The 16202-nt window shown below is 43.2% G+C and overlaps 1 protein-coding gene across 1 annotated transcript; it reads left to right on the plus strand.

Annotated features, from left to right (window-relative positions):
* The first annotated feature begins 2951 nt into the window (after window positions 1-2951).
* On the plus strand, window positions 2952-13948 carry LOC145418551 (solute carrier family 22 member 16-like). Its single transcript, XM_080286920.1, has 4 exons — window positions 2952-3016; window positions 5047-5185; window positions 5829-5932; window positions 13852-13948. The coding sequence occupies exons 1-4, from the start codon at window positions 2952-2954 to the stop codon at window positions 13946-13948; spliced, it is 405 nt and encodes a 134-aa protein (XP_080143046.1).
* The last annotated feature ends 2254 nt before the right edge of the window (window positions 13949-16202 follow it).

Below are 16202 nucleotides of genomic sequence, written 5' to 3' on the forward strand. Positions count from 1 at the left end.
AATAAGTTTGAGTGGTGAAAATAAGCCGAAAATACAAATTTTTGGAGTGCGCGGCGGCCGGGGGGGGAGGGGAAAAAAGCCTGTGTGTCAGAGCTTGGAAAACTTAAAAACTTATCCGCGTGAAAGGGTTAAGAATTGACTCAAAAAATTTTGAGATACAGGATGTTAAAGCAATTAGACGATAGTTAAAGGGTTGGGAGTGGTCACCCTTCTTTGGAACTGGCTGAATGAGAGCAAACTTCCAGCAAGAAGGAAAGGTACAAGTTGAAAGACGAAGGAGAAAGAGTTTACCTAGGCAGTGTGCAAGCAAATAAACACAGTTCTTGAGGATAACAGGAGGGACTCCATCAGGCCCATATGCCTTATTATTATTGAGGCCAGTGATGGCAGAAAATACATCAGCTGAAGAAATTTTAATGTCAGCCATGAGGAAGTCAGAGGAGGGAAGTGATGGAGAAACAGCACCGGAATCGTCTGAGGTGGAATTGGAAGAGAAAGTCTGAGTGAAGAAGTCTGCTTTATCAGTAGAAGAAATAGCTAAAGAGCCATCAGAGTAGAAAAGAGGAGGGAAGGATGATGAGGTAAAGTTGTTAGAAAGGTTTTTGGCAAGGTGCCAGAAGGAGTGGGAAGAATTCGTGTTGGAGAGTTGAGAGAATTTAGTACGGATGAAATTCTTTTTAGCAGAGCAAAGAACAGACTTAGCATGATTCTGGGGAGAAATGTATAAAAGATGTGATTCAGGGGTGGGTTGGCTCCGGTACCTTTTATAGGCCCTTTCCTTGTTGCGGACAGCATTTAAACAACCGTGATTAAACCAAGGCTTTTTTGCATTAGTCAAAGGAAATGAGAAAGGAATGTATGCTTCCATGCCCGAGAGAATAACCTCCGTAATGCGCAAGGCACACTCAGATGGCTCCTGGCCATGGAAGCAATAATCATTCCATGGAAAATCAAAGAAGTACTGCCTGAGGGCATCCCAATCCACAGCTCCAAAGTGCCATAGACGATGTTTCATTGGAGGGTCCACAGGCCATACCTGAGTGATAGGACAGGTTAAGGTGATAAGGTTGTGATCGGAGGAGCCCAATGGAAAGAAAAGATTAACAGTGTAAGCAGAAGGATTAGTTTTAAGGAAGAGGTCAAGTATGTTAGAGCTCTTTCCAAGGAGGATAGGGATACGGGTAGGGTGCTGTACAAGTTGCTCTAGGTCATTAAGGATAGAAAAGGTGTAGGCTTGTTCACCAGGTGGATCAGTAAAAAGATAGGAGAGCCAAAGGTGGTGGTGAACATTTAAATCTCCTAGAATGGAGATTTCAGAGAAAGGAGAAATGGATAGAATGTGTTCCATCTTGGAAGTAAGATAGTCAAAGAATTTTTGATAGTCAGTAGAATTTGGAGATAAGTATACAGCTCAGATATATTTAGTCAGAGAATGACAGGAAAGCCGAAGCCAGAGTGTAGAGAATTCAGAAGAATTGAGTTCAGGAAAACGAGACAAAGATAAGTTGTTGCATATATATACACAACAGCCACCTTTGGCTTTGACGTGCATATAGAGAAAGTAGGAGGATACAGAAAAGGGTCTGCTGTCAATTGCTCAGACAGCCCACCAACACCCTGGTAGAAGAGACAGAGAAGACTGTGCCTGATCAGTAGTTGTCTAAACATCGTGTCTCAGTGTCACTCTGTGCCAATGCTAACGCAATGCACCGCCTCAAACCCATTATTGCTGGAGACACAAAACAGCCGCACTGTCTCCGTGGGTCAAGGGATAGCCTGCTTGTTGTGTGGTACCATTCTTTGAAGGCCTGGTTTACGTCAAAGATCTACAAAGACTGGTTCCACAGACACTTTGTCAAGGAAGTTATCCATTATCAAACAGAGGAACTTGGCATCCCTCACGACCAGGTGAAGGCTCTCCTGATCCTTGACAGTGCCCCTGCACATCCATCAGAGAAAGATTTGGTTGCTGATGAAGGCCATATTAGGTGCATCTTTTACCACCTAATATGACTGCTTTCATTCAACCAATGGACCAAGATGGTATAGCCAAAGGTCTCTACCATCGAAGGTTCCATAACAAGGTGATGGTGGTGCTTGTGGATGAGGATGGGGTCAACACTTGTAGGGATTGGACCTTGGAGAATCTGCAGTGTTACAACATCAAGTCTGCGGTGTTCAACTGGGATAGTGCTTGAAAGTTTCCATCAAAACCCTGGAGTGTGGTTGGTCTCGTCTCCATCAGGGATGTGAGGCCTTACCCGACTTTGAATGATTTGATGTGAATGATTTACATCTTCGGTTACAAAACACAGGAGAGGATGTGGATGTCAACAAGGTGAGGGATTGGTTGGACGATGGTTGCTGTGATCCAGGTTGTCAGATGTTGTCTGATGAGAAGAACACTGCTGCTGTCTTTCCGGGGCCAACAGAAGAAAGCAATGAGGACCCTGAATCTGGCCACCCTGCCAGTCCATCACTCCCTCATCTTGGTGCACTATGGGCTGGCATTGAGCAGGTGCTCGACTATGCCAAGCATCCTCATTGCGACAGGGAGTTGGTGCCACTCAAGCTGGCAATGGATCTGTGGGCAGTCATGGATGCTATCATCCTCCAACAGAATCACTGCATCCATAGTCAGACAAAGATAGACTTCTTCTTCAAATCCGCCACCCCTACGAGTGCCAGCCCCTTCTCCCCACCACCACCACCACCACAACCATCACCCTGTCAACCCCAGTCTTCACGCTTAGACCCACAAAAGAGCATAATGACAGCCGTTGAGTCGCCATTAGAAGTGAGCTTGCAGCTGTCTTTAGAGTCTGCTGAGGTGGGTAGGGCTCCATCATCTCGTCGCATGTCCCCGCTCATCACCCGGCTTTAGCTGATGGAGGAGGAGGAGGAGGAGTTGTTTGATCTTTGCTAGGTTAAAATGTTAGCCACTAAACCACATGGGATACCTGTACACCTTCTGGAGCCTTGAGGGTAATGACGCCTGTCTGCTGTTCACTGGGTGGTAAGTAGTGTGGATTTTTTTTTAAATAATTATTATTTACACATTGTTTTATTAGTGTTTGGGATTATACTGCTTATTCCAGAGTGTGTTTTTATGTCTAAAAATAGCCAAAAAACTGCAGAACACTGCCAAAATTAGGAGGGTATTGTGCACATAGCAAGGGTTTTTGTGTTTTTGTTGTTGTTTCTGCATTGTTTTATTAGTAACCGCGATAGCGAAGTTGGTATTATTTTCAATTTGTCTGCCTGTGTGTGTGTCTGTATGTCTGTGAGCATGATAACTTTGCAACCACTCAAGATACCAACAAAAAATTTTACAGTTGTGTAGTATGGAAAAGAAATCAATCACGGGTTCCAAACTGATGAAAGTAAGTCAAGGTCTGTGTGTCTGTTACCATGATAACTTCGCAACCGCTCAAGATATCATCACAAAATTTTACAGGTGTGTAGCAGGGATCAAAATTCCCTATGAGTACAAACTTGGTGAAAGTAGGTCAAGATCGGTGTGTCTGTTATCTCCATAGCTCGTAGATGCTCAAGATATCATCACAAAATTTTACAGGTGTGTAATAGGGATGAAAATCTACTACGAATTCGAAATTAGTGAAAGTAGGTCAAAGTCAACGCCAAATTCCGATCTGCGCTACGTGTGTATCAGCTTGTGGCTGGTGTGACTTCCTCCATGGGGGGACCTCTAGTTGGTGTTTAGGATTATATTGCATATTCCGATGTGTGTTTTGATGTTTAAAAACAGCTGCAAGACCATAGAACACTGCCAACATTAGAAGGGGTACTGTACTGTACATATAGGTTGGGTATAGGTATATGGTTGGGTAAGGGTAGGGTATGGGTATAGTATTGGATATTGCTATGTATCCGAACTTTGCCCCTATCCAGATATGCCTTTGGCTTTACTATGTCGGATAATTGAGGTATTACTTCAATACAGTAATAATAAATAAATCGGAATTAAACAGCTTTCATATTTCTTTAAAAATAAAAGGTTTCACTAAGTTGTGGAGAGAGAGAGAGAGAGAGAGAGAGAGAGAGAGAGAGATTATAGGCTTTGATTCTCGGTTAATCTAAATATCTTCACAACTTACACATACTTCGCTGATCACAGTACTTACGAGTCTGGAATCGATTTTTGCCCAGGCTTTGCGCGAGACAGAGGTCACCCACCTCCAGGTGGCAGTAACAGTGGCGCCAGTTTGTCAGGCCTTTGGCAACGGTTCAGCCACGACTAACTTCCCACATCTCAACGCTGAATTCGATTCTCTCACTGAATCAAGCAAGCCCCTGACTCGCCAGTGGTGGTGTCTGTTAACTTTCACCCACTCCACACACTCTAGTGATTGCAGATTCACTATGGAGGAATCGGTTCCCACGCTTAAGACTTAAACAGATTCTCTGGTAAGCTCATCAGAATCACAGGAGTCGATTCTGGAGTCAATTCACGCCTTATCCCAACAGGCACGACAGCAGATGTGTGGATGTTGTGGGGAGTGGCAACGGTTAGAACCGATAGTCTGGCGGGTGTGAAGTGAATACAGTAATAGGCAAAGTTTTGACCCTGAGTGTATATTATAGTTCACTTTAACTTGGTGTAGGTTTTCTTCCTTTCGTAGCTATTTCTCGTAGTTCAGTGACTAAATAAGACCGAACTACGGCCTAGCATCGTTTCCATAACACACTTTCATGACTACCACCATATTCTAGTGTTAATCACTTTTTGTAGCTGGGAAATTAAGATGGAAAAATGACAGTTGTTCAAAACTCTTTGTACTCAATCTTGGCCTAAAACTGACATGTCTTCGTCTTGAATGCTGATTTGCAGCAGTAGAGTAACAGTAGAGTATGATGCTAATCATGAAGAAATGCTGTGGAGGGAAGATTGAGCCGTATCACTGTCTTTTCCTTTCACTGGGCTATAGAAAGTGCAAAAGGACGAAATTCTAGGCCAGGTTAAGGTTTGCAACGCAATTAAAGTGGTCAGAGTACAGGTATTGATGGATTTATGTGCACCCACAGGTATGACAGCAGATGCCTGGATGGTGTGATGAGTCAGGGAGAGTCAGTAATGGTCGGCACTGGCAATATGACAGAACTACCATCATGCCCTAACGTTCACTACGACACATCCATCTTCCAATCCACAGCAACCTCAGAGGTACTCGTATTATTAATGTCATCACCATCATCATTATGACCACCACCACCACCACCACCACCAATGTCATCACCATCATCATTATGACCACCACCACCACCACCATCATCATTATAACCCTTTTCTCCCACCTTTTTCACCATATAAGGGTAAGGGAAGGTATCATCATAATAATCATCATTATGACCTTTATCGCCACCTAAGGATAAGGGAAGGTAACATCATCATTATCATCGTTGTCGTCGACATCATCATCGTCATCATTATAGCGTGCCTTTAGGAAGGCGAGGCAATATAGTTTTTGTCTGTGTGTGCTTATGTATCTGTTGCCAAAGTATCTAGAAAAGTTGTGGACAAATTTTCACCAAACTTCCAGGAAACAGCAACTATGTGGATGTGCAGAAACCTATTACTTTTGATGAGGATATGTTGAAATATATAGGCATCAATTGATAGGTCTACAGGTGCCGTAGTATCCAGAATTATTCCATTATTTTTAGAAAACGTATGTCCCATTTCTGTGGTTCATCAAAGAGCAGTTTTAAGAGTTTGAGATGGATGAGGGCGTGCTAGAATATGGCTGTGCAGTGACCCTTGTGTTGTTGACAGACATTAATCCTTCAAATTTTTCTGCTTTTCTCAGTGGAACCTGATATGCCAAAGAGCAGACCTACGGCCATTGTTCCAGTCCATCTTCGCTCTCGGTTCAGTGATTGGCAGCCTTGGAGGGGGCTTTTTTAGCGACAGGTAACAAAAACACAAACATCATTCAGCTTCATCTCTTCATTATTCTAATGGTGTGTTCTTTCTGTTTTCAGATGACAGTATTTAGTGGATTAATTTAGTGGTTGACAATAGGAGGGGGTTTTCTCAGTAACAGATAATGTATCAAGACTTTACTGAGCTTCACACACATGCTTAGTACAAGATGTCTTGTATTATTGGTCGAATGAATGCTCAAATGAAATTGCATCCATTGTGCCACCTCTCCACGCCTTCCCCCGAATTACACTGGTATCTGGTAGCGGTAGCGCACGTGACTTGACCATTACGCTTCCATATCGCAGAATTTCTCCCTATCAGAATTGCTTCATTGCCAGAATCACTTCTCCCTGGAACTCGCATCCCCAGATTAACTTCCCACAAACATCAACCCATGGCAGTTAAAGTCCAACTGTTACTACTTTTTTATGAATGGAGGACACCTGTAGCCTGGTGTATGGATTTTTTTCTGTATGTGATGCAGATTTCCTCCTCCGTTCATGTACTATAAAAACGCTATATTAAATATATATTTTTTCATCTTATTTTTGTCCCTTTGCAAATTATTTACAGAGCATAGAGGCACAAAAACGTAATATTGCGGCTCCTCATTTTCCATAGCACTTTTTCGTGACTAGCATCATATTCCACTGTTATTCTGTCGTAACAAATCAGCACTACATATGGAGAGATGGTAATTTTAGGACAAGTAAGAATAAGAGAGGTAGTTACTGGATAGGAACCAGGTGGGGAGAGTTTCATCTATGTACTAGCTATACTCTGTTCACTCTAAAGCAGGAATAAAACTGCCATCTCTCCATGTTGAATATGGTGATGCAACAAGAGACTAATGCTGGAATATGGTGCTAGTCACTATGGAAAGGATATTGATCCGTATTATCGCCAATTCCGCCATTGAGCTACAAGAAATAAGCTGGAAAGGGACAACAACATGGGCTAAGTTAAGGTGAATAAATTATAGCAGAACACAGCGCCAAAGTTGTGGTATCTGGGAAACTATTAAAGCAACAGCAAACCAACGAACATCGGTGGAAAACTCGTGGAAAGGTAATAGGGGTCAGTTAAGTGACTCTCTTCAAAATTTGCCATCATGTTGCCATTGAAATAATAATAATAATAATAATAATAATAATAATAATAATAGTAATAATAATAATAATAATAATAATAATAATAATTATAATAATGGTGAGAATAAATATTAAATAATAATAATAATAATAATAATAATGGTAACAATAAATATATAATAATAATAATAATAATAATAATAATAATAATAATAAAAATAAAAATTTAATAATAATAATAATAACAACAGAATAAAATAAACGCCAAACCAAGCCCCCAAACTGTGCTGCCAAGAGACTATTAAATATACTGCGGACCAATGCCATCGCTGGAAAGCCTGTGCCAAAGTAATACGGCAGGTGTTACTCAAGAGACTTTTCTCAAAATGTGCCACACGTCTCAGGCTTTCAAATGTGGCCACCAATAGCGTTGTTGTATTCTTGCTGGTGGGTGCTTTTCACAATTATGGGAAACGGGAAAAGACCTCCGTACGTTTCCGTCCGTACTCAGTAACGACCTCTTTCTGTGAAACACCATCACCTTCACTATTTCAACTCATGTTAAGTCTTTCATTAGCATGGCTTATGTTTGCTACCGACATATGATTTTATTTAGTCTACGAGATTGTGTAAAATGGTTATTATTATTATTATTATTATTATTATTATTATTATTAGTAGTAGTAGTAGTAGTAGTAGTAGTAGATGTCGTTGTTGTTGTTGTTGTCCCAGAATCATCTAAAATGCGAACCTAGTGGACTGCAGGCTGATGCAGTCCTCCTCCTGCAGTCCACCATCCTCCTTATGGGGGATAGGGAGGGAAGTGAGGGACGTTTGAATAACCAGGTGGTTGAGCGGCCAAGTTATGTAGGTGAAGGCGTCCCTCTACAGCACCGTGGAAGGGTTAAACCATAGCACACAATCTCGTAACAGAGTGAAGCCTGGCCAGTCACTGACAAGAGAACTTCCTGTGTTATAAGCTGTAGAGAATACCCTTTTTTGAACAGCAGCAGGTGTGAAGAGGATGACTGGTGTAATACAGAAAATTGTGAGTATTTTGGAATGGAAGAAGGGATGACAACAGTGGGAATTGAAATTAATGAATGGATGAAATGGAATACATTGAAATGGTATTATAAAGATTACACTTGTACAGGGTGCCAAAGAATGTTGAAAGTGAGACTAAAGATAATACTTGGAGAGGAAGACCTTATGGATAAGAGAGTAGAGTAGTATACTGGAGAGAGAGAGAGAGAGAGAGAGAGAGAGAGAGAGAGAGAGAGAGAGAGAGAAGTAGTTAGGAGGAGATTCTGTCATGGATATCCTCTGTCGGGGGATTCCTAATACGGAACAAGGACTCAGGATGACGATGATGATGATGTTGATGATGATAAGCTCTCGTAGTAACAGAGACACTTCAGTAGGCTACCTGCGGCCAGCATAATAACATCTCATTATACACCTTTACTTCCACACCCATCGCTGTCCATCAGATGTGCACATTATACACCCTTACATCCACACCCATCGCTGTCCATCAGATGTGCACATTATACACCCTTACATCCACACCCATCGCTGTCCATCAGATGTGCACATTATACACCCTCACATCCACACCCATCGCTGTCCATCAGATGTGCACATTGTACACCCTCTCATCCACACACACATCACTGTTCATCAGATGTGCTCATTATACACCCTCACATCCACACACATCACTGTTCATCAGATGTGCTCATTATACACCCTCTCATCCACAGACACATCACTGTTCATCAGATGTGCTCATTGTACACCCTCTCATCCACACACACATCACTGTCCATCAGATGTGCTCATTGTACACCCTCTCATCCACACACACATCACTGTTCATCAGATGTGCTTCCCTAGCCACTCATTTCTATACATGGTGGTTCCTGAATAGCATTCCACGAAAATACTCATCTGGCAGTAACCAATGTGTTGCGGGGACGGCTTAGTCTGCTGGTGTTCGTGGGTGTGGCAGTGGGTTTAGGAAATTATTAAATGGTACATGACAGACAATGATAACGCTGGGTGGGCCGTCCCCGCAACACACAAGAAATAACCCAGTGCAGTGTAAGACGAGCGTTTTATATGGGCCACCCTGTATACTTGACGCATTCAGTACATGAAAGACTTCTCATTACCTCCAACAACAAAGTTAGAGGAAGTTATGTATTCACACCTGTTTTTCTGTTTATTTGTGTGTTTGTCCATAAGATATCTCAAAAAATTATTGATGGATTTCAATGAAAATTTGTGGAATTGTGGGTCACTGGCCAAAGGAGAGTTGATTATATTTTGGTGGTAGTCTGAGTTGTCTGGTAAAGGCGTTGGAGGAGGTGCACTCTTCGGGTGCGCTTAACTTGTATTTTTATTACCGTCACACGATTTTATTGAGCTTTGGAAAGGCTTTTGGAACTGCTGGAGTTAGATGTAGTTCTCATTTACCCCTTCACTACAGGTGCTGGAGGGGGACGCCTTCATGTGGTGGCACCGATATGACCGGGCAGCTAAACTGCGAGGTTATACAAACGTTCCTCATCTACTTCCCTATCTCCCGAAAGACGCGTGGTTGGGCCGCAAGAGGGCAACTTGAGCCTGCAGTCCACCAGGTTCATGTTTCTGATGAGCCGGGGTTGCAACAACAACAACAACAACAACAACAACTACTACTACTACTACTATTACTACTACTACTACTACTACTACTGCTGCTGCTGCTACTACTACTACTACTGCTACTACAACTACAACTACTACTACCACTGCACTACAAGAGAGCTCCCCCAAGCTGAATCGTCTGGAGGTAGGAAGTAGAAAGAAAATAAAATGCGTCTCTCTCTCTCTCTCTCTCTCTCTCTCTCTCTCTCTCTGGTATTCTGGCTGCTGTCTACAACTTTATACTGTGAGTGGTGTCAAATGTCCACAGTGGGTCAGTAACAAAGACCATGCATACTAACTTGATGCTCCATCACTACTCCTACCCTGCTGAGGCAATGGAAGGTGTTACATGAACCATATTTATGACACAGTAATATTAAGCACACATCAAAATGAGTTTGAGATCGAAGGTTACTCTCTGTCGTTTGGGAAAAAATGAGAAATATGGAAGGTGTTACGTGAACAATATTTATGTGACGGGAATATGAAGTACACAGCAAAGGAGTCTGAGAAGCAAGGAAGAATACGAGTACTCTGTGTCGTCTGGGGAGGAATGAGAGAAAAAAATAAAGGTGGGAAACAATACTAGCCAGGGATTTTCGGTGAAGTTTTGCTCATGGCTGCGCAACCCTTGAAAAAATGAATGGTGTCACTAGAATTGAATGGTAATGGAAATGAGCAAGTGTTCGAACACAAATGAATTAGTTACGTCAGTACCTGAGACTACTGTATATAATGTCGTTTATTGTACCAATTTTTGTATTTTTAGAATAACTATTTACCAAGAGTACATTTTTCACCACCATCACAGGATGACCTATTTATCACAACGCTTCTTCCGTATTTTAAGATCTTGAGAGTTGTACATTCATGAATATCAGTGAGTTTCCTTAATCTCTTCAGTCCCTGTCCCCTGAAAGGAGGATGGTAGACTGAAGTCTGGGGGCATCTTCAGCTTGTAGTTCACTGGCTGTATGTTTTAGATGAGCCAAGGGTTGCAGCTACGACTATTACTACTACTATTGCTGCTACTGCTACTACTACTACTACTAATGCTACTACTGCTACTACTACTACTACTACTAATGCTACTACTACTACTACTACTACTACTACTACTACTACTACTGCTACTACTACTACTACTACTACTACTAATGCTACTACTACTACTACTACTACTACTACTACTACTACTACTCATAATATAATAATAATAATAATAATAATAATAATAATAATTTTTATTATTATTATTATTATTATTATTGTAATGGAGGTGTGCAGTTTCTTCCGGTGTATTCAGAGAAAACATGGAAACTGCATATCCAGTCCTGCGATATGTATGCTGATTTCACTGAAATCCATGTGCTCACTTTCCTCTCTTTCTGAGTGTATCTATTTTTGGGAAGGGGGCTGACTGAGCCCTCCAAAAATCAGTAGGGGTTCACGCTCTCAAATTATCACATTGCTGATGAGAGTCCAATGTACAACATGTACTAAGAAATCAAAGCCATATCTGCCTTCCTTTTGTGATTCCTGAGAATTTTTAATTAGTTAGAGGGGCTGACCCCCTTGAAAGTTAGGGTTGGAATATTTAATATAGTGGAAAACGTTCCCAGTAACCAAACGAAATCACCCGGGATGCGTCAGTGAAGTATTTCCCCCATTTCTGATCGATTAATTTTGGGGAGGGTCCTGACCCACGAGAATCATTGACTAGAGTGGGGGTTCACACTCCCCAAACGTCGATGTGCAGTTTCTTGTCCATTAAGAGAAAACATCGAAACTGCATAACTTATCCTGTGATATGTGTGATAATTTCAGTGAAATCCACATGCTCATTTTCTTCTATTTCTGAGCGTTCCTGTTTTTGGGAGGGAGCTGTCCCCTCCAAGAATCACTAGGGATTCACGCACACAGAATGTCTCATTACGGATGATAGCCCATTGTGCAATATGTCCTAAGATATCAGAGCTATTTCTGGCCCCCTTTCACTATTTCTGAAAAAAGTTAATTAGGTGAGCAGGGGCTGAAACCCTTGAAAGGAAAGATTGAAAAATTTTCTATATATCTATTGCCAGACGCATTAATCTCGTAAGGGGTGGCCACAAACAAATCGCCTCCACGTCGCTCTGTCCTCCGCCATTTCACTACCCTGCTCCCAGCTCACACACCCCACTCTCATATACCTCTCCACTCCACCCCTCCATCTCATCCTTGGCCTTCCCCTCCCTCTCTTCCCCTCCATCTCACTCACATACACTCTCCTCGTCAGTCTCTCGCTCTTCATCCTCTCCATGTGACCAAACTTCCTCAGTGTATTTCTCCTGATTCTTTCTATCACATGCACAGCCACACCACAAAGTTCCTTCACTTCTTTATTTGTCAGTCTGTCTCTCCATGTGACTCCACATCCTCCTTTCAGAGAACTTACTTCCAATGTGCTCACTTTTGATTGATGTCCCTCCAACAAGGTCCAAGCTTACTTCCATACGTTAGAGTTGATATCACAGTACTGTCATGCAGCGACTTTTTTACTTCCATACTCACTTCCTAGTTTCTTATCACTGCCTTCAAAGAACCAACAATTTTTCTTCCATGCTGTATCCTTTCCAGCACTTCACCCTCTAAACTTCAGTCCTAAGGCCCGTGTCCCATATTCAAGTTCATCATCGAGAACGGCCCCGATTACCACGATCTTACCCTCGAGGTATGATCTTGGTGAAATGTCACGATCATACCTCAAACGGTAGGCCTAAACGGCCATTTCACGACACAGTCATGCTAGTGTTAAGACACACAAAAACATTGCTACGACATCCCACGACACCCAACGGAAGTGTCACGTTATCCTGACGACACACAACGATCATCCCTCAGTTAAAAAATAACGGTCACTTTGACTCCGCATCATGCCAAGCCGTAGCCACGACACGGTACGACAAGGAACGACACTCTACGGAACTGATAAGTTACTGCTAAGTCATCGCTAAGATTATCAGGACATAATTATGACGATACCCGACGATGGCCGTGTGTTAATTGCCATAGCGTGTCCCAGGTATAACTTTGTCTGTCATAGGTATAACTTCGTGTGTTGTAGTGGGTCTTCGGGATCCGATCTCCAAGTTATTGCTACGACACATCAAGTCACACCTAACGACAAGCTACGACAACCAACAAGCTAATAAACGCTAAGACACGCTAAGTCACAGCTAAGCCAAATGACGTTACCATCGCGACATGTCACGTTCTTCTCCTTGTCAGCGCCCATGCCGACAATTTTAGAACATTCCAAAAATTGTCCTAGCACTCCAAGAACTGCGAACAATGACCAAGTTCTCCACGTCAGCGCTACATGATCGCTAAGTAACGCCACGTTATTCATGATGACATGCGGCGACACACGAAGACATGAAGATTGTGTCATGTCCTGGGAAAGTTCCTGACAGTGGGACATAGGCCTGACTCATCACACTACCCAAGTACTTAAACGCACTCACATTTTCCATTTCCTCCTCATCCAACCTCACTGTACATTCACTACTTCACATCTCTGAAAGACCATAACTTTACTCTTCCCTATATTCACCTTTAGAGTCCGTTTCTTACACACTCTCCCAAATTCAGTCACCAGTTTCCCTTCGTCTTCATTATAACGACACAGTATCATCTGCAAACAACAGTACTGGGAGTTTCCAAACACTGCCCTCTCTCATTAGGGCCATTCCAACATCCACTGCCGTACACTGTATCTCTTTTATAACCCCATTCATATACAGATTGAACAACCATGGAGACATGACGCATCCCTGACTCAAGTCATCCTTCAAATAGAAAAATAACTCAGTTCACTGTCCAAACGCACTGCAGCCTTAGCGCCCTCATACATACTCTTCACGACATTCAACAACTTTCCTTTTTTTTTTTTTTATGTGCTTGACTCTGGGCGTAGGCTTCACAGTCTGCTCCCAAGACCCAGTAGTCTTCCTACATTTCATACACCTCTACATGTAACCACTTCGGAGCAAACAAAGCAACCTTTCAGTTGGAGATAACGGACAGATTGCAGGCTGTAAGTAACAGTGAATGTGACATTGATGTGTTGAACGACAGACAAGCAAAAGTCCTAAGAGAATCAGCGGAGGCAAGTGGGAAGCCCAGTACAACCAAAACCAAGAAGTATTCGGAAAAGACACTCGAGAACATATAATTAAAAAAAAAAAGAATAAAAACAAAGAAAGATGAAATAGAACAAGCGGAATTAACTTAGCTTATCAACAAGAGACAAGGAAAACAAAGAGAAACATGGATCAGATCAAAGAAGCCAACGAAAAAGGATAAAGTCTGAAACAGGTCCAAAGTAAAATGGGACTAGGAAAGCAACAAATTATATCACTGAAAGACAAGAACAATGAAGTCATTAAATGCAGGGATAAGGTAGTGAAGAAAGTTGAAGAATTTTACAAAAAACTGTATGCATCAAAGGCAGTAGTATATATAGATAACTTGTCAGTTGACACAAGTGAAATACTTAACCCGCCCCATCCCGTCGACGTATGGGTACGTTGCAACGATTTGCATTTGCCAGTCCCGGCGACGTACCAGTACTTCGTGCAATTGCAATGTGCATAATTTCGACAATTTTCAAATTTCGCGCTTGATTTGCGGTACGTACCCTCGCCTGACCTTCCCCTACCTGCCACCAGGCGGGGACACTCGGCGACCCCGCACGACCCGCACTAGCCCGCCACTCGTCCACTCACCTGGTAGCCACGGTCCTGCTCAGACATGGCTAAGAGAGGTCTCTCAGACAGCGAGATTCAAGTCGCCCTGGACACCTTTACCGGCGACAGTGATTCCCCACTGGACGACGAGGAGATGGACAAAGATTATGTGCAGCCAGAGAAGGAAGAAACCACCAGCAGTGACGAGGAAGTTCCGTCACCCAGGAAGCGGCAGTACGTGACTTACCGTGCTGCTAGAGAGGGGCAGGAGGCAAAGAAGGCACGTGGTATATCCTATCCCTATCCCCAGCGTGATTTGGAAGGAGAATTCGAGGTCGAGGACGAGGATGAGGACGAGGACGGAGCCGTGGGACGTGCTGCCACGTGGTATGGACGGCAGGTCATTACACATCGTGGCCCAGAGTGCACACCACGTCGTATGAGCAGGTATGGGCCTAGCATTCTGTTTGGGGAGCTAGGAAGTCAAGTGGAGGGAGTGGGGAGTGAAAGGGAAAGTCCAGGGATTAGGAAAGTGAGAGTGACGTGAGTGAGTCATTGCTCTCCCTACGTAGTGTGAGGCGGCATAGTGGATCACGTGGGCCAGTGCGGGTGCGTTCCTTATCACGTGGGGTTGTGAGGGAGGGGGAAGGTGGGGAGGAACCACTCCAAAGCACGTCTTATGCTCCCCAATATCCCCTAACACGTGGTCGAGCTAGGTTGCGTGAGAGAGCACGTGGTGTGGTAATGGAGGGGGAAGGTGGGGAGGAACCACTCCCCAGCACGTCTTCTGCTCCCCAATATTCTACTATTTCATCCCCACAGCCCCCTAATGTTCCTCAAGGCCGTAAGGGTAAGGGAAAGGGAAAGGGTAAAGGCAGAGGGAAGAGGAGTGACAGTGGGGAAGCCCTCCGTACTCCTTCTCCCCCACCTCCCCTACCAGGATCTCCTCCCCACCCAGACGAAGGCGGTGATGGGGCTGATGGGGACGAGGGATTTGTGTCTTGGGATTGGGAGGATGGGAGTGATTTTTCTCCCCTCATTCACCCCTTCACTGAGCAAGGGCGATCTGGCTGCATTGCACAAGGTATTCACAGTAATTCCACCAGGTTATATTTTTTCCACCTGTTTTTCAGTGAGGCATTCGTGGATCAGATCGTTTACCAAACAAACCTGTTTGCAAGCGCCCAGCGCCTAGAAAGTGAAAGATTGGGAACAAGGAGTAGGCATTCTATGATCTATGATTACCCTGTCTCCCTTCCAGAAATGTTCTTATTTTTTGCCCTGGTCCTTTTGATGGGTATTATAAGAAAGAATAGAATTCCTGCTTACTGGACTAGGGACCCTGTTATGTTTACCCCCATATTTGGTCAAGTGATGAGCCGTAATCGGTTTCAACAAATTCTAAGTCGCCTCCATTTTTATGATGCTCATGACCCTGCAAATGCAAACATCACTGACAAAATGAGGCGAATTCGGTTGGTCTTTGATCACCTCAGGCAAACCTTTCGTTCCTCATTCTATCCCTATAGAGATCTCGTCATAGACGAGAGTCTCGTGTTGTGGAGAGGCAATATTTCATTCAGACAGTATATACCCAGCAAAAGGCACCGTTTTGGGTTCAAGATCTTTGTTATGTGTGACTGTAGGACTGGATACGTGCAAGACATAGTCTTGTACACCGGTGCATAGACAGACATAATAGAAAATCGAAGTATTGGACTGTCGGGAGCAGTGGTAAAG

The sequence above is a fragment of the Coenobita brevimanus genome, chromosome 115 (assembly GCF_032717465.1).
Source record: "Coenobita brevimanus isolate Jiangsu-jjx chromosome 115, ASM3271746v2, whole genome shotgun sequence".
NCBI lineage: Eukaryota > Metazoa > Arthropoda > Malacostraca > Decapoda > Coenobitidae > Coenobita > Coenobita brevimanus.

Coding starts and splice junctions, on each gene's coding strand:
- LOC145418551 (XM_080286920.1), top strand. CDS start 2,952: ATGGGATACCTGTACACCTTCTGGAGCCTTGAGGGTAATGACGCCTGT. Junction 3,017..5,046: donor TGTCTGCTGTTCACTGGGTG/GTAAGTAGTGTG, acceptor GTGCACCCACAG/GTATGACAGCAGATGCCTGG. Junction 5,933..13,851: donor GGGGGCTTTTTTAGCGACAG/GTAACAAAAACA, acceptor GTTGAACGACAG/ACAAGCAAAAGTCCTAAGAG.